This window comes from Eleutherodactylus coqui, chromosome 8 (genome assembly GCF_035609145.1).
Source record: "Eleutherodactylus coqui strain aEleCoq1 chromosome 8, aEleCoq1.hap1, whole genome shotgun sequence".
Classification (NCBI taxonomy): domain Eukaryota; kingdom Metazoa; phylum Chordata; class Amphibia; order Anura; family Eleutherodactylidae; genus Eleutherodactylus; species Eleutherodactylus coqui.
The window spans coordinates 78,755,263-78,778,828 of NC_089844.1; the positions used below are offsets into that span (position 1 = coordinate 78,755,263).

The 23,566-nt window shown below is 43.8% G+C and overlaps 1 protein-coding gene across 2 annotated transcripts in view; it reads right to left on the minus strand.

The window, feature by feature from the left end:
* Nucleotides 1–13,991: 13,991 nt before the first annotated feature.
* The window catches only part of CERS6 (ceramide synthase 6), a 235,849-nt gene continuing 226,274 nt past the window's right edge, over nucleotides 13,992–23,566 (minus strand). The window contains exons 9-11 of one of the 2 annotated variants that reach the window (XM_066577410.1): nucleotides 22,364–22,520; nucleotides 17,411–17,434; nucleotides 13,992–14,195 (exon numbers count right to left, since the gene is read on the minus strand). In XM_066577410.1, the coding sequence (XP_066433507.1) occupies nucleotides 14,037–14,195; nucleotides 17,411–17,434; nucleotides 22,364–22,520 (340 nt within the window). In that variant the 3' untranslated portion in view covers nucleotides 13,992–14,036. The remainder of the gene's footprint in view (nucleotides 14,196–17,410; nucleotides 17,435–22,363; nucleotides 22,521–23,566) is intronic. The other variant, XM_066577411.1, reaches the window with a different exon arrangement.

Below are 23,566 nucleotides of genomic sequence, written 5' to 3' on the forward strand. Positions count from 1 at the left end.
GTAGTGGCGACTAGGAACTGAGTAGCGCGGGGCCGCCGCCGCCATCATACCTTTGAAAGCCTCCTTTTCCACAACCCTATACGGCAGCATCTCCAGGCTGATAAATTTGGCTATGTGCACGTTTAATGCTTGAGCGTGCGGGTGCGTGGCGGCGTACTTGCGCTTGCGCTCCCACACTTGCGCTAGCGATGGCTGGACGGTGCGCTGAGAGACATTGGTGGATGGGGCCGAGCACAGCAGAGGTGAGGGTGTGGGTGCAGGCCAGGAGACGGTAGTGCCTGTGTCCTGAGAGGGGGGTTGGATCTCAGTGGCAGGTTGGGGCACAGTGGGAGAGGCAGCGGTGCAAACCGGAGGCGGTGAACGGCCTTCGTCCCACCTTGTGGGGTGCTTGGTCTGCGCATGCTGGTGGTGGTGAGGCTGGTGGTGGTGGCTCCCTGGCTGATCTTGGTGCGACAAAGGTTGCACACCACTGTTCGTTGGTCGTCTGCACTCTCAGTGAAAAACTGCCAGACCTTTGAGCACCTCGGCCTCTGCAGGGTGGCATGGCGCGAGGGGGCGCTTTGGGAAACAGTTGGTGGATTATTCGGTCTGGCCCTGCCTCTACCCCTGGCCACCGCACTGCCTCTTCCAACCTGCCCTGCTGCTGCACTTGCCTCCCCCTCTGAAGACCTGTCCTCAGTAGGCGTAGCAAACCAGGTGGGGTCAGTCACCTCATCGTCCTGCTGCTCTTCCTCCGAATCCTCTGTGCGCTTCTCCCTCGGACTTACTCCAATTACTACTACCTGAGTGATAGACAACTGTGTCTCATCGTCATCGTCCTCCTCACCCACTGAATGCTCTTGAGACAGTTGCCGGAAGTCCGCAGCCTCATCCCCCGGACCCTGGGAACTTTCCAAAGGTTGGGCATTGGTCACGACAAACTCCTCTAGTGGGAGAGGAACCATTGCTGGCCATTCTGGGCAGGGGCCCGGGAACAGTTCCTGGGAGTCTGCCTGCTCCTCAGAATGTGTCATTGTAATGGAGTGAGGAGGCTGGGAGGAAGGAGGAGCAGCAGCCAGAGGATTCAGAGTTGCAGCAGTGGACGGCGCAGAACTCTGGGTGGTCGATAGATTGCTGGATGCACTTTCTGCCATACACGACAGGACTTGCTCACATTGCTCATTTTCTAATAAAGGTCTACCACATGGACCCATTAATTGTGAGATGAATGTGGGGACGGCAGAAACGTGCCTCTCTCCTAATCCCGCAGCAGTCGGCTGCGATACACCTGGATCAGGAGCTCGGCCTGTGCCCACACCCTGACTTGGGCCTCCGCGTCCTCGGCCGCATCCATGTCCTCTAGGCCTACCCCTACCCCTCAGCATGGTGTATTACCAGTAGTGCAGAAACAGAACGCTGTAATTAAATGTGCCGCTTATTGGCCTGTGGTTGGAGGCCGACTTCGCTTACGGAACGCACAGCAGAGGCAGGAAAGAATTTTGCGCAAGCCTGCTGTAACACTTAGCTGGCTGCGTATGAATTAGGGCAACTACCCCCAGCAGAGACCTAGTACACTTGTGGACAGGAATACAGCGGTGATGTAAGAGGCAACACAGAGGCAGGAAAGAATTTTGTGCAAGCCTGCTGTAACACTTAGCTGGCTGCGTATGAATTAGGACAACTACCCCCAGCAGAGACCCAGTACACTGAGGACGGTCACAGGCAGCCCAAATAGATTTTTTTTCCCAAATGTTTTTGGAAAGGCCCGCTGCCTTTATACACTAAATATGTCTTCTGTCCCTGCCTCACCACTACTGGCCCTGGACAATGTAAAATTACTGCAAGACGCAATGCTCTGCACGGCCGATATACAAAAAAAAAAAAAAGTGCAACACTGCAAAAAGCAGCCTCCACACTACTGCACACGGTTAGATGTGGCCCTAAGAAGGACCGTTGGGGTTCCTGAAGCCTAAAATCAATCCTAACACTCTCCCTATAGCAGCTCCGGCATCAGCAGCACTGTCCCTGATCTCTGTCAGAATGCATCTGTGGCGAGCCGCGGGAGGGGCCGATTTATATACTCGGGTGACACCTGATCTGGCCGGCCACTCACTGCAGGGGGGTGGTATAGGGCTTGAACGTCGCAGGGGGGAAGTTGTAATGCCTTCCCTGTCTTTCTATTGGCCAGAAAAGCGCGCTAACGTCTCAGAGATGAAAGTGAAAGTAACTCGAACATCGCGTGGTACTCGTCTCGAGTAACGAGCATCTCGAACACGCTAATACTCGAACGAGTATCAAGCTCGGACGAGTACGTTCGCTCATCTCTAATAGTAACATAGTATGTAAGGCCAAATGAAGACAGTGTCCATCTAGTCCAGCCTGTTTATCCTCCTATGTTGTTGATCCAGAGGAAGGCAAAAAACCCCAAGAGCAGAAGCCAATTAGCCCTTTTGGGGAAAAAAAATTCCTTCCCGACTCCCTAATGGCAATCCGACTAATCCCTGGATCAACCCCTAAGGCCTCCTTCTACGAACGGATTTACGCCGCGTAAATCCGCGGCAAAAATCCGCTGCATTGCCCCCTGCTATTAGGTTCTATTGAACCTAATAGCACAATGCTCACGATGCGTAATTCCACCGCGGAATTACGCACCGTGAAATCTCCCGTTCTCACCCGCAGCATGTTCTATTTGCTGTGGGTGTACGCGCTGACGGCTTCCATTGCAGTCAATGGAAGCCGTCCGTTCACGCTATCTCCCGCTGCAACCAGCGGAAGATAGCGTGAAAAAACGCTTCCCCGCCTACCGCCGCGCGTCATATGACGCGGCAGGCGCGTCACGTGACACGGCCGGCCGCGTCATGTGACGCGGTGGGCGTGTCACATGACGCGACGGCGGTGGGCGGGGAAGCGTCTTCACGCTATCTTCCGCTGGTAAGTATGGGGCTCTGTGGGGGGCGCCGTGACGGGCTTCACTGCGGAATATTACGCGGCGGAGCCTGTCACGCTCGTGGGAAGGAGGCGTAATAGTTCCTTCCTGCCTGTATACCCGGATTAACAATTAACCTAAGATTTATATCCTGTAATATCCTTCCACTGCAGAAAAACATCAAGTCCCCTTTTAAACTCCTCTATGGATTTTGCCATCACTACGTCCTCAGGCAGAGAGTTCCAAAGTCTAACTGCTCTTACAGTAAAGAATCCCTTTCTATGTTGGTGATGAAACCTGCTTTCTTCTAGTCGTAGCGGATGCCCTCTTGTTACCGTCCTGGGTATAAACAGATCCTAGGAGAGATCCTTGTATTGTCCCCTCATGTACTTATACATGGTTATTTGGTCGCCCCTTAACCTTCTGTAAGTATACTCATTTTCATTGGTTCATTCACAGTTGCGTATATTCATTACGTATAATATGAACGCAAAAAATGTTCAATTTTACAGCATAACAGCGTGGCTTTACACGGTCGTATGCTCAGCTACACTCACCGTTACGGAGCATAGTTGCGCATGAATGTTTTTTTTTTACCTCCTTAGGTTGGGGTCAGATGAGCAATTTTGTTCGCACATGAATAGGTGCGCGAGAAAGCAGCTCTGTTAGAACCAATGCTTTCCAATGGAAGCATTCACATGTCCGATTTTTACAAGCGTGGAAATAAAATCACACCTGAAAAACATTTTTCTTTATACGATGTGCGTTTTTTTTTGTGCGACTATTCATGCGCAAAAAAAACGCTCGTCTGGCCGAGCCCTTAAGCTGTTCAAAAGCTGCGCCAAAGCATGGAAGTTTGAGAAAAACAGCGGGAAGATATGTCCTGCCATATTTTTCCTGCATGTAATATTGACTATGTGCGGAAAACATGAGGAAAGTCCTTTTCTTGCCCGTACAATTAGCGAGAGAGAATTGCGCTGCTGAAAACAAAACCATTGAAATCCATGTTTTGTTTCGTTGCTTGACGAGACAAAAACACACCCACCAGTTTAAGCCCTTACCTGCGATAGATCCCTATTGTTCTCTATGGGTGCGTATAAAAACGCAGTACGTACGCAATTAAATTGTTTATGTGCGCCGTTTTGATACGTAGGTTGCTAGGAAAGAAAACAGGGAAAGTAAAGAAAAAGCAGAGCCCATGAAGCCAGTGCGTGACAGCGGGGTGAGATACGCTGCCATGTACAGCTATACGTGATCACAATCACACTGATCGCAGCTCCACATGCCGGTAAAACACTGAGATTTACATGCAGCATTTCCCCGTACGCTCGTGCGAGTCCGGCCTTACTTGGTTAAAACTTCTTGAAAATCGTAATGAATTACGAATCAGAAGTTGTCGTCTGGAATCCTTAATATCACCAGAAACAGACGCAGCGGATATAAGTTTAGTTCTGTGGCACAAGTCATGCTGATACAGTATCACTATGTGCTATAAATGTAGGATATAGGACTGAGATACGTTAACTCGTTGGGTTATCATCGTTTACAAAAGAGCAAGTGAAACAACATCTTCAGCTCTGCTACATTTGTATCTATCACAGTTATCTAAAGTTGAACCCTACGTTGAACATACAGAGTGTAGGGAAAAGCCTGACCAGCGCTATATCTCCATATTGGTGTCCTATACTGAAATGACAATAGCGCACTTGTATAGGAAGTATGGATCCATAGAGAACGAGTGCAGACACAGCTGTAGCGCCCTCTACTGTCTCTTCTGCTATGCAGTGATGGGAATATGGATTTCCTAGCAACCTATTCTCCTAGCTGCATAGCAGAATGGGGGTTTTGAAGGAAATCTGTACAGAATAGGCTACTAAAACATATTGCAAAAATGCTTAGAATTGACTCTTCTGTACAGTAAAAAAAGTAATGAAATTTAACCCCTTAACGACCGCCCATATGCCTTGTGATTGCAGCCCGCAATGTGAGTGGGCGGGGCAAAGCTGAGCTTACCTCCGCCCCCACCACACCCCCTCCCATTACAAACACGGGAGTGGAGGAGAGAGGCAGAGAGCCGGTGAGGGGGAGGGAAGGGGGAAACTGCTTAGACAGAAGCGTATATCAACCAGTCGTTAAAACGCCGGCCGATATACGTTCGTGTAAATAAGCCCAAAGGGTGGTTCCACATCTGCTCTCGAGGGCTCCATTTTCCTTCTCTATTTAGGAAGAAGGCAACAAGAATCCCCTGGCTGAACGGATCTCTCTTCTGACGGACCCCATTGACTATCATGGGGTCAGTTAGCTTTCAGGTGTTAGGTTCACCAGACTGCATGTTAGTTTTATTTAGCTTGGGTGTATGCGCTAACATGCTGGCTGCTGCGGAGCGTATTTGCGCATGAACTGTTTTTTTTTGTTTTTTGACTATTCAAACTCTACACTACTGCGAGTAAATTCTAAAAAAATAGCAGGAAGATTTGTCCTGCCCTATCTTTCACGCATGTAGAAAAACTGCTGCGCTCTGGTGCTGAGTTTGAAAAATCATCGAAGGGGAGGAAATTCCCCTAGTTCAGGCGCAACTACACACAGCACCATGGAGCACAGCCGCGCCTGTTATAGATTGGTACTAGTATACCTAATGATGAATATCTGACCCCTTCCTGATTAGAAGGTGTAAGGCCTGAGGTCTGTGCATGCACAGAAGAACCACATTGAGACCTGCTGTTCAGCTAAATGAAACTTCTTCTAATCAAGCTGCATGGGGTTTTATAGAAAGTGTGCATAGTTAAAACGTCATGAAGTACGAATCTGTAGCTGATTATCGTATATGGGTCTCCTCCTCCAGGAGCTGATGTTCTTCTCTCGGAACACAATTCAAACAGCCTTAGTAGAAAAAGCACATCTTTGCAATAGGCATTTTACTTAGTTTATCACAATCCATTACATGCCCGAGGGCAGTTTCAGACAAGTGTAGGCGCAACCAAGCTTGCTGACACGGAGTGTAGTTGCGTCTGAACGAGGGGAATTTCTTCCCCTTCACCAGCTCTTCAAACTCCGGCCCAGAGCACAGGAGTTTGAAAATAACCGCGGGAAGACAGCGGCTGCCCGATCTTTCCTGCGTATAACATTCACTACATGCAGGAAAGATAGGACGGGTACAAATAATGTGTGAGGAGCCGATAGTGAAAACAAAACCACTGAAATCAATTGAAATCAGTGGTTTAGTTTGTCCTTTTGTGCATCCGTGATTATCACGCATAATGGCAGAAAACCACGTTCTCCTGAATCCGCCCTTAAGGTGCATTTACACCGGTCAATTATGGCGTGAATGTTCATGTGCAATTACACTTAATCAAAAATGAACCCTTTTTATACATGTGTATGTGCAGATTTGGTACAGATGTGCATTTTTTATGTCCGCGTTGCGTCACTGCTTTTGTCACGTGCAGAAAAGAAAAACAAACACAAGAGTGATACCAATTTTGCCCCAACCCACAGAAAACAGCATTCACAAAAAACCCCGCAGTGAATATAGATGCTGATGCGGAGTTTATAAACCTATCGGAGAACGGACACGGCAATCTAAAAAGTTGGATCTCTGTGCGCCGTGCAATCTTAAGAGTAAAATACCACCAGAACCAGGGCGAGGGCCAGCATAAAAAATACATCGCCCGACTCCCTGTGACCGGCCCTAACAGCACCATCACTTACTTTATAGTACTGCAGGCCGGTAGTGGGTTCCATTTAAGCAGCAATGTAAAACTATCAGTTCATCTTGATGACAGCCATGCTAAACTGTGCCCAAAGTATGAAGTTGTGATTCTTCTATCCTGATCTCCACGGGCAGCGACTCTTTTACATGGGCTGATGATCGGCCAAGCAAGCGGTGATATGAATGTTCATTCCTGTGTAAATACGGCCACAGTCAGCAGACAAGTCAGCAAACATTTGCTTGTAGGCTGATCGGATCTTTTATGCAGGCATGAAAGTCCCTATTTGTCGACAGCACAGCCCGTCATGTAAATAGGGCATGTGTTAATCACAAGCATGGAAATGAAAGACCGCACCGTCGTTCAGAAAAGCAATTCTCGTCCTGGGCATAGTCTCTGAAATGAGTGTTGATTGACTTGTTATACCATTGATTGGTGCCAGGGGTAAATTGAAACCCCACTAGATTGATCAGGTCATGGGCCGGTTTGGTCAGGCAGGTTTGGCATCGGGGTAAATGCACGCCAATGGGCTTACTGCAGCTGATGCAAGATGGAGCACTTGCTAAGGATCCCTTCATCATCATTTGGTTGTGTGACTTTTCTAGTTTAAACACTACTTGGCCTTCTTTTTGGTGCCATGAAGAGCCGAGTTGGTGCAATGATGCACTGAGCTCATCCATGCCCAGAGAAACAAGAGCAGATGACCTCTCGAGGCACAGATCCAGCATCAGCCTATACTTGTGTTGGTCCCCTCTGCTACCAATTTGGACCCACCTACGACATGAGGTCAATTTTGAATTTTTTAATTAAGTTCCCAGTTGGTGCTTGTAAGAACAATTTACCTGCTCATCTAAAAGGACCTTAAGCAGAATAGATCTCTTCCAGAAGCAATAACTCTCTCACCTCTCTAAGTCATTATCTTTCATGGTAAGTTAATGTTTGTGTATGGGGGGAGTATTTTTGACTATATGCCTTTACATTCATAAAGAGAAAGATAGAGATATTTAACACCTAGCACAAGCTAACACTTCAAAAATGTCCTAAACCATGATGTTTAAATACACGCACATACCTGTTTGCAAGAGCTTTAGTACGTAGCTTGCATTCTTTAGACCTCCTTCCCACGGGTGACACTGCATCGCTGCGAGAAAATCGCAGCAATATCGCATCGCTGCACCGTGCAATATCGCAGAGATTTTCTCGCAGCAATACCGCCATTTTGTAGCGCTACAAAGTTGCATGTGATGCTACAAAATCACACGACTTTGTAGCATCACGTGTGAGGATTTTCGCGCGCGGGGGGGGGGGGCTTGAAATATAAGCCCTACCCCGAAAATAAGCTGTAACTAAAGGAGAAAAAAAGTATACATCACCTCTTCTGCGCTGTCTGGGGCGGTGCGGCATCTTCTCCCCAGGTCCCGACACTGATCTTCTTCATCTTCTGGCCGGGGATTGAAAAATCCCTGGCTGCTGGAAGCGCTGGCTGTGATTGGCTGACACTTAGCCAATCACAGCCAGCAGCTGGGGATTTTTGAATCCCCGGCCAAAAGAGAAGAAGATGATCTGTGCCGGGGCCTGGGGAGAAGATGCGGCCGGGCTGACAACACGGGAGAGGTGATGTATGTGTGTGTGTTTTTTTTTCCGGCAGTTAGGGCTTAGATTATAGCTTTGACAGTAGCATTTCCTACTGTCAAAGTTGCGTTGCATCGCATGCAAACCGCATTTTCGTGTGATGTGATGCAACAGAGAGGAAGGCTCCATAGGGAAACATGGGCTACAAAACCTCGCGTGTCGCGGGCATATTGCCGGACCTGAGAGGTTTGTGTGTCATTTTGTAGCATGCTACAAAACATGGCATGTGTGAAGGAACCTATAGGAAACCATGGGCTTCACATACATGAGATTTGAAGCATTGTAGCAACGCTGCAAAATCGCGCTACTTTGTCGCCCGTGTGAAGGAGGCCTTAAGGAATGCACAATATTCTGACCCAAGAGAAAAAACTGCCTTACAACACCTGTCAGTATGGTCATAAAATGTCTCATTGGATAATTTAGTAGAAATATCATGTAGCGTCATCCATGGTTTCTAAGTTCAATGCAGACAAAGGCAGGAGGAATCTACTGTGGAATGGCGCTGAAGTCTACACTCAACTTCTTGAGTTGATGAACATCAACTCCCCCCCCCTCCCTGCCGCCACACCAGATTGATTTGTTACATACCCGCTTAACTACCTATGAAAAGGCAATAGAGCGTCAGCTTTTCCCCCAAAATTGGTAAGCTGTTTCCCAAGGTGCATTTCCCTTGACCATAAGCACCCCCCCAAGTAAGAATGAATTACAGAATTGTCACACTTCATAAAGGAGAACACTATTTTTATTTGTTACTCCTATACATGTCCATTAGGGGAATTGAGCAGATAATGTCATTGTTACACCCCCTGAGTTTTACATTATTGGTACAATATAATACAATATCTTATTGCTATAGGAAAGAATGAATGACATCATACACTTTAAATACCCATGTGTAGATTACTGGAACAAATAGGACTTATTTGTTTTGCCCTTGCAAACTGCGTGTGCACTAAAATTATATTCAAACCCATATGCTTCATATACATACAGTGTTTCCAGATCAAATACTGCCTGTGATATATTATTTAATATGACCTAACCAAACACTAAAGCAGATTTTTGCGTGTAATATGCACTCGCCATGTAAACATGGTCAGTGAAGACATATAGGGCCTTGTGTATAAAGGGGAGTCCTGACAAAAGTGGCTTTGGCCATACCAACCAATCAGAACTCAGCTTGTGTTTTCTAAACTGCACTGGAAGAATGAAACATAGGTTCAGATTGGTTTCTATGGGTAGACGCTTTCATACATTCGGTTCTGTGTTGCTTGATCTACTAATAATATTCAGCAAATCAATCAGACACAAATGACATCAGAGGCTCAATGTAGTGATGTCACAATCACCTAATTTTTCTGGAATATTACTCTTCAGTGATTGTCAGTATAAAAATATGAAAGATTAATACCTTTCCGCAGTCTGATGTACGTGTACAACATGGAATGCCTTATTAAGGCTCCATGCCATACATGTACCCCGTGGTGATTGTAAGAGCTCAGGAGCAGCGACACAAAAATACCTTTTTTTCCATAAAATATGTTTTGTATTCGGACCAGTAGGAAAAAAAGTTAACTTGTTATTTTCACTCCAAGGTAAATTCAGGCAAAAAGCGTAAAAAAATTGCGGATTGCTGTTTATTGTGCATATCCCCTCAATTAAAAAAAAAAGATTAAAAGCTAATTAAAGGGGCTGTCTGAGACTTTTAGTTTTTCTATCACTTATCTTCAGGCTGGATTCACACGAACGTACTGTATATCGGCTCGGTTTTCACGCCAAGCCGATATACGTCGTCCTCATCTGCAGGGGGGGGGGATGGAAGAGCCAGGAGGAGGAACTGAGCTCCCGCCCCCTCTCTGCCTCCTCTCCGCCCCTCTGCACTAATTCGCGAAACTTAGCCCCACCCCCGTCCCGCCTCCTTTCATTGCAAATAGTGCAGAGGGGCGGAGAGGAGGCAGAGAGGGGGCAGGACCTCAGTTCCTGCTCCTGGCTCTTCCATCTCCCCCCCCCTGCAGATGAGGACACCGTATATCGGCTCGGCGTAAAAACGAAGCCGATATACGGTCGTCTGAATCCACCCTCAGTATAGATCTGCAGTAGTTGATCAAAAAGCTAAGATCAGAGCTTTCTTTGATCAAGGGTCAGCTGCTCACGATCCCCATCCAGTTGTTTGTTGGGCCAGCCATCAGTTTGGTTACCACTGGAACAAGTCTGTGCTATTTATATTGTAGCAGCCCAGGTTGGTACTGCAGGTGCAATTTGCTCCTATTGAATTCAGTTTGGTGGGAATCCCAAGTGACGGATTCCTGCAAATCAACGATTGATAGCCTCATGTGGTACAGAGTGTTATGGCAGCAGAAATGCAGTCTCATGACTCATTTCTCAGATTAGCATAAAAAAAGGTAAAAAAAATTTAAAACCCCACATATTTGGTATTGTCGTGTACGTAACGACGCGTAGGATAAGTTGCACATGCTTTTGACTGTGCATCGAAAAAAGCGTAAAAAAAACTGCTAAAAAACTGAGGCAAAATGCTAATGGTACCAATAAAAACTATAGCTCGTCTCGCAAAAAATAAGCCCTCATGGAGCTCCGTACATCAAAAAATAAAAAGGTTAAAGGACTTTGAATGCAGCGATTTAGAAAAAATTTTTTCCAAAAAAAGGGTTTTTATTGCAGAAAAGTGGAAAAACCTAAAAAAAATGTAAGAACTTTGGTTTCGTTGTAACGGTACCGACCCGCAGAAAAAATGGATTGTGTCCTTTTTGCTGCATGATTAACGCTGTAAAAAAATTATCTATGGCAGAATTGATGCGTTTTCTCTCCCTATTATAAAAAAAATAATAAAAGTTTTACAATATAGTCAATGTACCCAAAAATGACGCTGATAAAAACTACAGTTCGCCACGCAAAAAACAAGCCCTTATACGGCCGCGTCGATGGAAAAATAAAAAAATTATGACTTTTGATAAATGGAGAAGAAAATCCGCCAAAAATCGTTGTGTCCTTAAGCCTAAAATAGGCCATGTCATTAAGGGGTTAAAGGATTGAACTGATGACTTTTTTTCTTTTGCTTGGCAAACATTCCTGTGGTTAAGGTGAATCCCAGCTCCTTATATCTTGTCATGTTTGGTCCACAATTCCATTCTGATATATTTCTGAAAATATCTTTCTAGTGGTCTGAGATCTGATTGTCTTGAAATCGGAAATAATACAGAGGCAAGCCATTCATCCGCGACTGACTGGTGGTGGTGGTGGTGGGGGGGGGGGGGGGCTGATCTACAACAAAAAAGTCCACCGTTTGGCTTTTCTTGGACACAACTTTGCTCTAGATAAGGAGGTGTTGGAAGAATTGCAATACTAGCCCATTCAAATAAGTGGTGCAATGTTTCAGTTCCTGTACATTACTTGTAAATTACAATCCCATGGCCTTGTCTCCACAAAGAACAGTTCTTGCACTTGCCGGATATACTGTTGATACCTACTGACACTGAATTTGTGGTTTAGCGTTCATAAAACATGGACATTTTCAGAAACAAGGCTTAACGCCACAGTCTTTCCCCTTTTTCTCTTGCACTCCACAGAATACTATCTATATACGGCTCCCTATATGTCTTCCACTATTTTGTGTACATGAATTATGCAAACTGACTTAAGATAGCTATAATTTACCACAAAATGTCAAGTTTGATCACACCGATACCAAAAATCAAACCAATGATCATGAAAAGTATATGAATCCAAAGTGATCCGATTGCAGAGCTTGTTCACCATCATACACAGTAACATTATAAAAAGAAGATCAAACCTAGAGAACTCTTTACTCAGTTTAGACAACACCTCCTAATATGCTTTATTAGGGTATTCTGACCTGGCCCAGCGGGTTCCCTTGATTAGCCCCCATGAGCTAGGTAGGAGTTCTTTGGAGATGACTACTAGTGTTTATTGAAATTAAGGGATGCCCATTCTACTCAATGGACAGAAGTGTAATGCTTCCTTTTCCCTGCATTGACAAAACACTAGAAACTTTTAGAGCCAGTTAGAGCAGTGCAGAAGCTACTTAAAGCACAGATTAGTAGCACTACCCCATTTGGTTCTAGCGAAATCCAAGGTCACATCCTCACAACCGCCAGAAGTTACCAAAAGTCACAAAATAAGACTGCACACACTTCTCGAATTTACAAAAGTCTGTGAATGCTTTTATTACAGATGTATCAGATGCTCACAGGGTATCCAAGCAATGTTTAGGGCAGTATAGCCCTTTATCAAGCAAACAGTGAAAACATCAGAGTCCAGCATAGAGAAAATGGTGTATAATTCCGGAGGGGCTGGTGGTTTGTGTCTATCAGACGATTCTGGTGGAGTGTGAACAAGGATCTTCAGGCCCATTTACATGCAACGATTATCGCTCAAAATTCACTAAAACGATGTCTTTTGAGCGATAATCGTTTACTTTTCAGCCAAATGATGATTTTTAGGTGAGCACAAAAGCCATTGTTCGGCCATAGAGCTGACAGCAGAGACCGCACACTGTATTGTCCATGGGAGCATTGATTACATTGTAGTCAGCTCGCAGCCCCACACCATAACCAAGGGGCTGTATGCAGAGAACAGACCACCTGCTGTTCTCTGCAAACAGCTCCAGGAGGTTCATTTACATGCAAATGAAAGTAATAAGCTGCTAATGGGCATTAGTGCTCATTAGCAGCTTATGCAAAACGATATCTAAAACAATCAATCTCCCTATCTTTTGAACAAATTTTGAGCGATCATCTTTGTGTTTAAATGGACCTATAGTCCCCCCTTTCATACCCCACCAGTATTGTCTAGTAGACACAACCACCAGCCCTTCTGGAATTGTACTCCATTTACTGCCCAAAAAGTTGCTTGGATATACTGTAAACATCTGATACATTAGTAATGCAATCAGTGTGCAATTCGATCTTTTGACTTTTGGTTAGCACTGTAAGAGTCACCATGAGTTCTTCAGTGGTCAGGCAATGATAAATTTCATAGGCTCAATGGAAGAAGGTGCAAAAAGTTAGACGCCAGCAGCAATTTTTTAGACTCGTAGACTACCTAGCTCTTGGGACTTGCTGTTTTTCATCAATGACAACTCATCGCCAGGAGCCCCATCAATTATTTTTTGGGGGGGAAACTTGTAAAGTGAAGAGAGTTGTTCAAAGAGAATTGCTTTAAAAGTGTTCTTCGGTTTAGAGCCACTCCTCATCCAGGATCTCCATGAATTAACTATAGTAGAGAGCAGCTAGAATCTAGAAGGATTCTAGGGCCTCCAGAATCCATCTGGAGGCTCTAGTATGGTTGTGTATTACACAATCCATCGGATTCAATGGGAACCATGTAATACTTCTCTTCACCTGTGGTGGTGCTGTAGGGAAACTGAACACTTGCTGAAGGTTTACCTGCAGATTGCAGCTTATCACTGGAACCGTCTGTGATAGCTTATTTTTGTAGGACCCCTCTATCTAAGAAAATTGTAAAAAATAGACAACCTCTTCAAATATTAACAATAAATAACATTCAGGCTGATGTAAAATACTGATTCATTTGCAGATATTGTTGAAACCCAAAGCATGCTCACAGCTGTTGGTTGTTTTTACTCCTTCCTCAAGTCATGACAAATAATGGTAGTGCACAGATTGGATGTTCTGATATTCGTATACTGGTTTCTGATGCAGAGATAGATGGAGAAACTTCATTCACAAGTTACTAGATGTGTCCAGTAGCAAACAGTTTATTGTTCGATTGGATAATTGGTTTTATTTTTTCCTTTAATGTTCGTCTGAAGATGCGGCACCAGTGAGGTAGCCATTGATTCCGTTCGAGCTGTTGACCCCATTGGTACTGGCGTGATGTGATTTTTGTGTGCGTGGTGCTGAATCTTCTTCATCTGAGCTGGATTCTATATCACTTCTATCATCCTTTGACACCTACAAATAAGAAAATTGTGAGAAGAATTCAAACATAATATTTTTTTAAGACATAAAGTTGTTGTCATGACTACTTGGACGTCCCAACAGATTAGTAGCTCGTCAACCACCAATAAAACAATTGGCGCATCAGTTATGTCTTTCCTTACAGGATTTTAATTTTGGAAGCTGCATTCAATTAGTGCAGCGCTCTATGAACCAATGCGATAGCTGTGATTGGTTCAGCCAGTCCTGCTTTGATTGGTTCTCAAGTGCTGCTCAGCCAATCAGAGCCATCACTAACTGGAGGCGGGATTTATGAATCCCGTAACCAGGAAACAATATTCTGTGGACAGCTGAGGACTGCAGGAAGCGTGCTGGAGCTCCAGAGAGTCGCGGGAGGGACACGGACAGAGCCTGCTAGGTAAGTATAATAAGACCCCCACGAAAATAAGACTTAGTGCCTCTTTTGGGGCAAAAATTAATATCTGGCAGGGTTTTATTTTGGGGGAAACATGGTATCTATGCAGTAAGCTTGGTTTTGTTACCATATTTGCGAATATACATTGGACATGCATTGTTTTTGTATAGATGTAAGGTGGGCCTCAGAATGAAGTCCACTGGTGGGCCCTATGTACCCCAATCCCAGACTGCCTTTATGGCTCAACAAAGAGTTCCTTGCTGGGTTAAATGTGATAGACAAAGAGCGTTCTTACCATTTTACAAAGTTCTATTTATTTAGCAGTGAGTGTACATAATGTGGGAAACCACAGCCTATACTTACACCGACATTGTATCTATTCATTATAGTATCTAAACATACTATAGTCAAACTGGATGCAGGATGTGGGCTTAATTCAGCCTTAACCCCATAGTGGACGGCCTATCTTTTAACCTTATGGACCCAGAGATTTTCATTGTTGCATTGCAAGAGCCATAACTCATTAACAAAGAAGTATTTGGGCTTGTTTTTTTGGGGGACAAGTTATTTCTTTTATTGACCCCACTCTGCGGTACATATAATGTGGTGTATAACTTTTATAGAATTTTTGGGAGGAGGGGGCAGATGAAAAACCTCAGAAATTCCACCACTACTTGAATGGGTGTGAGTGAGACCTGCCTCTGATTGGCTCAGCGCTGAGCCAATCCGGGGCAGCTCTGACTCACACCCCCTTCACACCCACTGCAGGCCGGCCGCGCTGAACTCCGTCTGCCGGGACAAGGTAAGTGGATATATATTTTTTATTTTAACACATTTCTGGATGAATTGCAGAGAAGGGCTTATATATTTAAGCCCTTCCCGACAATTCATCCAGCGCTGTCCGGCAGCCCATTGCTTTCAATGGAGCTGGCTGTATTGCCGGCTCCATTGAATTCAATTGGCAAACATCGTTCTTCTCTGCCACAGCTGTTACAGCTGTGGCAGAGAAGAATGATTTGTCTTCTATATGTTCTCAATGGGGCCGGCACTGCTGCCGCCGGCCCCATTGAGCGCATATAGAGAAGAGAACAGGAATCGCAGATAGGTGCGATCTGCGATTTCTGTTCTATAATTTATCGGATGAGCACATAAAATGCGCTCATGTGTCCGATACCATTGAAAAGCAATGGTTTTAAAAAATCGCCCGTCTGACTGAGGCCTAAAAATGCGTAAAAGATAAAAAAAGGTAATCGGCATTGGCACATTTTAAGATCCCTAACAGAGATGAGTGAGCATACTCACTAAGAACAAATATTCGATCGATTATGGTTCATTTCCAGTACCTGCCTGCTCGTGAGAAAAGATTTGGGTGCCGGCAGGGGTGAGAAGTGTGTCGCGGGAGTGAGCAGGAGAGACCAGAGAGGGGAGAGGGAGAGATCTACCCCCCGTTCCCCCACGCTCTCCCCCGCCACCCCCGCTCCCCGACGGCACCCGAATCTTTTCTCACGAGCGGGCAGGTACTCGAAAAGGACAATACTCATTCGAGTATTATCCCTTAACAAGTATGCTCGCTCATCTCTAATCCCTAACATTTTTATTTCACTGAAAATGGAGCGATTTGAGGGATTGATTTTTTGTGGAAACAGTTACAATTTTGGAGTTCATGAGACTTTTGGATTGCTTTTATTGTGTTTTTTTTTTGAGGCAGACAAAAGTAAAATAGCAATTCTGGCATCACCATATAAAATTATTTTTACAGCATTCACCATGCGTGATAATTAACAAAATATTTTCATTGTCAGTGTTGTTACAAATGTGATAATACTTATTATGCGTTGATTTTATTGAATTTTTTTGCGGTATTCAATTAAAAATGGGGAAAAAATTCATTTTTTTCTTAAACAGGATTTTGTCTCTCTTAATTAAACATTCTTGAACTTTTTTTGATGCTATTTTTTAGTCCCTAGAGGGGACTTGAAGTTGTAATCGTTCAATTGCTAGAATAGTACACTGCAATACTTATGTAGTGCATTCTATCGAGCTTATGACAGCAGCCTATTAGACTCTGTGGGAGGCAGGAACTCACTGGTACCTTTTAATCCCACTGGGCGGTGCCAATGGGTGACAGACGGAGCCCCCTCCTCATGTCATCTGCTTACATGCCGCAGTTGCTATTAATTGGGGCATGTATTGGTTTAAACTGCCAGGATCTGGGGTGTCTCTGCTTTCCTTCTGGCTGTCAGTAGTCCAGTAAGCCAGTGTTTTTCAATTTCAATCCTCAGGGATTGCCAACAGGTCATGTTTTCAGGATTTCCTCAGCAGTGGTGATGTTATTATTGTCGGTGCCTCAGACATTGCAACAGGTGTTCTTACTATAGGATATCCTGACAACATGACCTGTTGGGGGTCTTTGAGGACCGGAGTTGAAAAACACTAAGCTAAGCCACCACCTTAAAAAGATATATGTGCAGGTTTAAAGTCCATTAGTGAAGTCAGTAAAAAAGGTGTAAGGAGTTAAAGCATTACAGGGTGTTTGTTGAAATCAATGGGCAGCCATGTCTTGCAAAGTGCGCCAGTGGGTGGGTATTGGTGGAAAATCCCTTATGATTTTATAGAAGGTCATTCCAGCCATTTAACATTTATCAAGGATCAGTATATTCGATATATCAATGTTGCATTTCATCAGCTATGACACAAAGCAGACTGAGAACGAAACAACCCATCATTTCATTAGAGGCGCTTGTAAAGCAGCGCGGTCGGCGTGAGCCGTAGAGTAAATTAATTTGTTAGAAAATGAACTGTTAGTAGAACTTACGTGCAAAGGATTCCATTTCCCAGTCTTCAATGCCGGCAAAGGAAAAAGAACATAATTGTGAAGTCAAGAGAACGTATATTTATATATGGAAATACGAATTCTCAAGAGTAGCAATAGAGCCGCGTCATAATGAGGTGCTTGTGAACGGTGAATCACATATCAGAAGCTGCGCCAATAAACAGTTCTACCATTACATAAATGTAAAAAAGACATGGTTTAGGAATAAAAATAACGCAAAACTGGATATTTTCACCAAAGTTTCTGAAAACATAGAAAGTATAAACTGCAGGGAAGCTGCATACAGATCGTCCTTCAAACAGACGCCAATTATGTCTTTACCTGCGGAAGAAACCGACCCATAAAGTATATTAGGAACTTACTGTAAATCATTAGTGCTGCCGGTTTCTTAGAAAAGTGGAACGCTAAATGCCCTATAAAGTCTATATAGCTCAGTATAGCTCTGCTCTGATTGGTAGCACCTAAATGATAGTGTCTAGGCGGTATTACAAATGGTATCATTATATGGCTCCATTATATGGCTTCTGATGCATACGGCTAATACACTGCATTATCTACAATTCACTTATAGACTGTCCTATACAAAATCATGCAAAGTGGAGCGATCTAAGTAATCACTGCCCACAGATATTATATCTTTGCTGACATACTCCTGTGTCATTAACCACCAGACAGGAAAATATAATTAAAACATAATTTTTATTAGTAACAATTAAAATTGATACGAACCCGTATGATATGATAAAAGCTTTTTTGTGATGTAGGGACCACAATAAAAAGATCTTGGAGAATCAAAAACTTCACCCTGATTAATCCTTATTATGAAATGAACAAAGACAGGGTTGGCGCCCTGAGAATGGCGTACTTATACTCAGTCCAACTATTGGCCGAAAAATCGCTCAAATGAGCGATTTTGACCAATAGTTGGCTCATGTTAACACGAGACCCAAGTAGGTACTGAGTGAGAAAATGCTCATTAGTCCCTAGTTGCTGAAAAGAGGAGACCAGTGAGTGACTTCTTGCTCAGTGTGAACAGGTAGTGTTTAATCTTTGAGTGACTGCCTGTTCACAGTGAATGGAGCTGGGTGGCCGGAACAGATCTCAATTGCGCTCTGCCTCTCTTTACTGAATGACTATTGCTCCTGGGTAAAAACACAGGAGTGATAGTTGTTGGAACGGCTGTCGAGCGCTAAGTACCCCTATGGTACTTCTAGATGGGACAACTGTTGGGCCAGGGGTGTAAGTATAGGAGGTGCAGAGGGTGGGGTCGCACATGGGCCCAGGAGCCCTAAAGGGCCCATAAAGTCTCTCTTCTCCATATTGCAAACCGATACTATCAATGAAGTTTTATAGTTGGGGGCCCAGTTCCAGATTTTCCAGCAGCTTCAAGTTATGCCTGTGTTGGGTCTTTAACCCATTCCCGCTGCAGGGCGTAAGTTTACGTCCTGGGAGCGGGGTACTTCCCGCAACAGGGCGTAAACTTACGTCCTGGAGATAGCGCGGGATCACATATGATCCAGCGCTATCCCGCAGCGGGAGACGGCTGTCAGTCACAGCCGGCGTCTCGCTGCAGCAGCGGGGGGACATCGGAGATGCGCCCGCCACTTTTAACCCCTTCCCTGCCGCGATCTAAGTAGATCGCGGCAGGGGAAGAGTTCACAGCGGGAGCGCGGCTCCCTCTGTGTCTCCGGCCGGAACTCGCGATGTCATCGCGAGAGCCCGGCCTGTCACCATGGCAACAGGACGCCAGACACTGGCGTCCTGTATTGCCTATGCATGAGATCGCTGTATGAGCGATAAGGCATGGGAGAGCAGTAGCTCTGCCATGCCTTATACCAGCGATCATCAGGGCAGTGATTAAAGTCCCTCAGAGGGACACAAACAGTGTAAAAAAAAGAAAGATTTAAAAAATGAATTTAAAAAAATGTAAAAAAAAAGAGTAAAAAAACCATTTTTTATGCTTTTTCTCAGATTAGCATAAAAAAAGGTTAAAAAAAAATAAAACCCTACATATTTGGTATTGTCGCGTCCGTAACGATGCGTACAATAAGTTGCACATGCTTTTGACTGTGCACCGAAAAAAACGCTAAAAAAAAAGCTAAAAAACTGAGGCAAAATGCTCATTTTGGGCATTTTGCCTCACTAAAAACGCAATAAAAGTGATCAAAAAAGTCGTATGTACGCCAAAATGGTACCAATAAAATCTACAGCTCGTCTCGCAAAAAATAAGCCCTCATAGAGCTCTGTACATCAAAAAATAAAAAAGTTACGTGACTTTGAATGCAGCAATTTAGAATAGAAAAAAGATTTCCAAAAAAAAGGGTTTTTATTGCAGAAAAGTGGGAAAACCTAAAAAAAATGTTAGAATTTTGGTATCGTTGTAACCGTACCGGTCTGCAGAAAAAATGGAAAGTCTCATTTATGCTGCATGATTAACGGTGTAAAAAAAAAAAAAAAAAATCTATGGCAGAATTGATGCGTTTTCTCTCTCTGCTATCATTAAAAAAAAATAAAAAATTTTTACAATATAGTCTATGTACCCAAAATTGGCATCGATAAAAACTACAGTTCGCCACGCAAAAAACAAGCCCTTATACGGCCGCGTCCACGGAAAAATAAAAAAGTTATGGCTTTTGAAAAATGGAGATGGAAAAATACCAAAAAATCGCTTGGTCCTCAACGCCAAAATAGGCCATGTCATGAAGGGGTTAAACACCCTACAGCCATCCCAACGACGTTCACTCCTGTGCTTTCACACATAGTTGTTTAGTGAATGGAGACAGAACGGAACAGAGATTTTTTCTGGTCACCAGCTTCCATTCACTGTGAACAGGCAGTCGTCCATAGATGAACAACTGCCTGTTTATACTGCGCAAGAAGTTATTCAGTAGTCTCTTTGTTTCAGTGACTAGTAACTACTGAGTGATTTCTCAATCAGTACTTTGTTGGGTCCCACGTTTACATGGGACAACTATTTGTTGGCCCGTATAATAATATCCTAACCCTATAATGCCCTATGACACCCTAAACTAAGGAGACAATGCAATCAGATCTTATGGGATATAACAAGGTGGCTAGACTAATTTATATAATCATGGATAAGCAACACGAAAAGAACTCATTATCATAAGTAATAGCCACTCTCACCTCAATGTCAGCATATCGAAGTCAATAGTTAAAGTATATATACTCGTATAACACACTCCTTGTGGTCAAATTAGCCAAAATAATAAGTCAATGCAAATATATAAAGGCACAGGCAACAACATCTATAAGTTGGAATGTTTTATCAGACCATGAGGGTTTATATGAATTTTAATCGTTACTGATAAAAGTTAGGTTTTAATTGTATCTTCCTGCTTGGTGGTCAGTGACAAAAGGTGGAGCAATCTACAGCTACAGAAGATCAGTTGTGGAAAAATGCCCTTTGCAGCTAACTAGGCTACCACGTGTATTGTGACGCTCTGTAGCTTGTTTTATAATGGCCACTTATTAAATAAGGCTGGGCTCCAGAACCAGTCATTACCATACATGCACCATTAATCTGATCATCATCTGGGGTCTACAGCAATCACACATAGATGGCCTATCCTAAAGACAAGCCATCATTATTTATGTACCAAAAAAAGCCTTAAAAGGGGTTCTCCAGGACTTTTATTATTGATGACTTAACAGAACAGACATATTGGCACTACTTCCATTTTCTGTGCACAGAGCTCCTCTGTCAATCCTACCAAACGTGTTTGGTGATGCCTAACAGTAGACTGGATTGTGTCTTATTAGCATGTCATGTGTCCTAAACTATGCCACATAAGATGCAGACCCATGGTCAGCCATAGTTTGTAATAGGAACTGCCCACTATTGGATATATGGGTTGTGCCGCTGCACACAAGCCGTCCATCATGAAGCACAATGCACCGGCCGTCTACAGTGGTACAAGGAACATAGTAATTGGGCAGTTGAGCAATGGAAGAACATTCTATGGAGTGATGAATCATGCTACTTCATCTTCAAATCAGATCGATGCACCGGGGTCTGTTGTGCCAACAGGTAAGTACGAAAGAGGTGCCATTATGGTCTGGGTATGGTTTATGTGGCATGGTCTCGGTCCATTGCTTGTAGTGGCAAGAACCATGAACACAGAGGTGTACCTTGGCATTCTAGACAATAATGTGGCAATGCTTTGGGAATGGTCAGCAATACATCCAACAAGACATATTTGCGCCTTGTCACAAATCTAACACTGTTTATGTTGGTTTGAGGATATAGATGCTCCACAACTGGACTTGCTGTACAGAGTCCCAAGCCTACTAAACATATTTGGGACAAACTGGAACATCAGGTCAGGAAATATGAACACACACCATCTTCTTTGAGAGAACTCGACAGACGTTTGCAGGGTGAATGCGGGGAAATACCAGCTGAAGTGTATTAGATGTTAGTAGAAAATATGTCACGGAAAGTATCCAATGTCATTAGGGCCAATAGAAGCCCCACTAAGTATTAATATATGGAAATAAATACTACTTTTGCTAGGCTAGTGTACTCCCCTGCACACACTGCAATATCACTGCCATACTACGCCAGTAACTCCCTTGTCAGCGCTAATTCCAGAGCCATTATTCAATTGCCATCGAGTTCCACTACCATCAATCAAACTGCAGTCCTTACAACACAGTCATTGAACTGCCATTTTTATTGTGCATCTACTCCAGTTACTTTTGCCGAAAATGGTGGGAAATATATTTTTTAGGAAATAATCACCGACTAATCGTAGAATAATGACAATTACCATACTGTTTTCCCATTGCAGCCACATTTTACCTGTATGTTACATCTAAAAATTCTCAAATATAAGTACATGAAATGAAAGCAGTAGGATATGGTATACACAGCAGGTTTAGAGAACCAGAAATGCGACACGTAATTCTCACCTTGCCTTTTGAGATGGCTTTACAAGCAATTTTGACTATTAGGTAAGACCAGAATAGATGCAGAGATTGCAGCACTAACAGCAGGAGATTAAAGACCCACCAGGAGGGATAAGGGCCTACAATTTCCCAGCTTTCAAACAGAGTCGTGTTTAGTATCCTGCAACAGAAAATCAGAATTAAAGTGTTACATGAGCATCAAATATAACCAAGCCTTTAAATAACCAAAAAAATAGGCTGCAAAATGACGGCTGAGTGCAAAATGTCATTAAGAACGCCCCTACAGTTTGGGATGAGCTGCGTTCCTTCTGTAGGAGAAGGACATTACAGCTTTGGATGAACAGAGCTTGTTCAAATTCAAATGGCTGTTGTTTCAGTTCTATCAGGGCTACTGATATGCTTGTGGTGTCATTTTAAAAGTAAGATCCTTGTCTTCACAATGCTACCAGAAGCTTGTCCATAGCTCTAACAGAACTGGAGCTACAGGTGTTTGACGTGGGGTAGGGAATAATGAATTTACAGCTGTCACTTTTCAGTGTGTGAGTGCAGAGCAAAGAGGGAAGAGGACGAGCAGACAGCATAGAAGATCTCTGATTCTCCTGTCTCTCCCCCCTATCTCAGGGGAGGGGTAACATAGACTTATAGTGTTAATGGAGACCGCGGACAAACGCGGTAAAAAGCACATTTATCCCCGATTGCCGGTGGGGTCTTTTTTGGTTATCCCTGCAGGATTCCTGCGGCATAAAACCGTGGGCGAATCCTGCTCCGTCCATGGCCAGGAGGCCTAAAGGTGGCGACCCTTCATTTTATATCCCTCCACCTATAGAAAAGTATACCCACATACGCAAATCCTGTAGCATGAAGGACGCAACACGGGGTTAAATAAGTGTCAATCATAGTCCTGAGTATGAAGTTTCTAATCACATCTCTTCTCCCACTCACCACTGAGATGGAACAGGAGAAGATCTATCCCGGCTTGGTGACATTTCGGTATGTCCTCTGCTCAAAGCATTGTGATACAATCAAGTATTGCAATGAGATTTCATAATTGGGCAGTTATAACAAGTGTGACCACTAGATGGCAGTCACATATATAATGAGACTCGTTCATAATAAAAATATCTATACATTGTAGCCAACAAAATGCATCGGTAAATGATGGAATCACATTATAACAAGAAGATGTAATAAAGGGGTCCCACATTT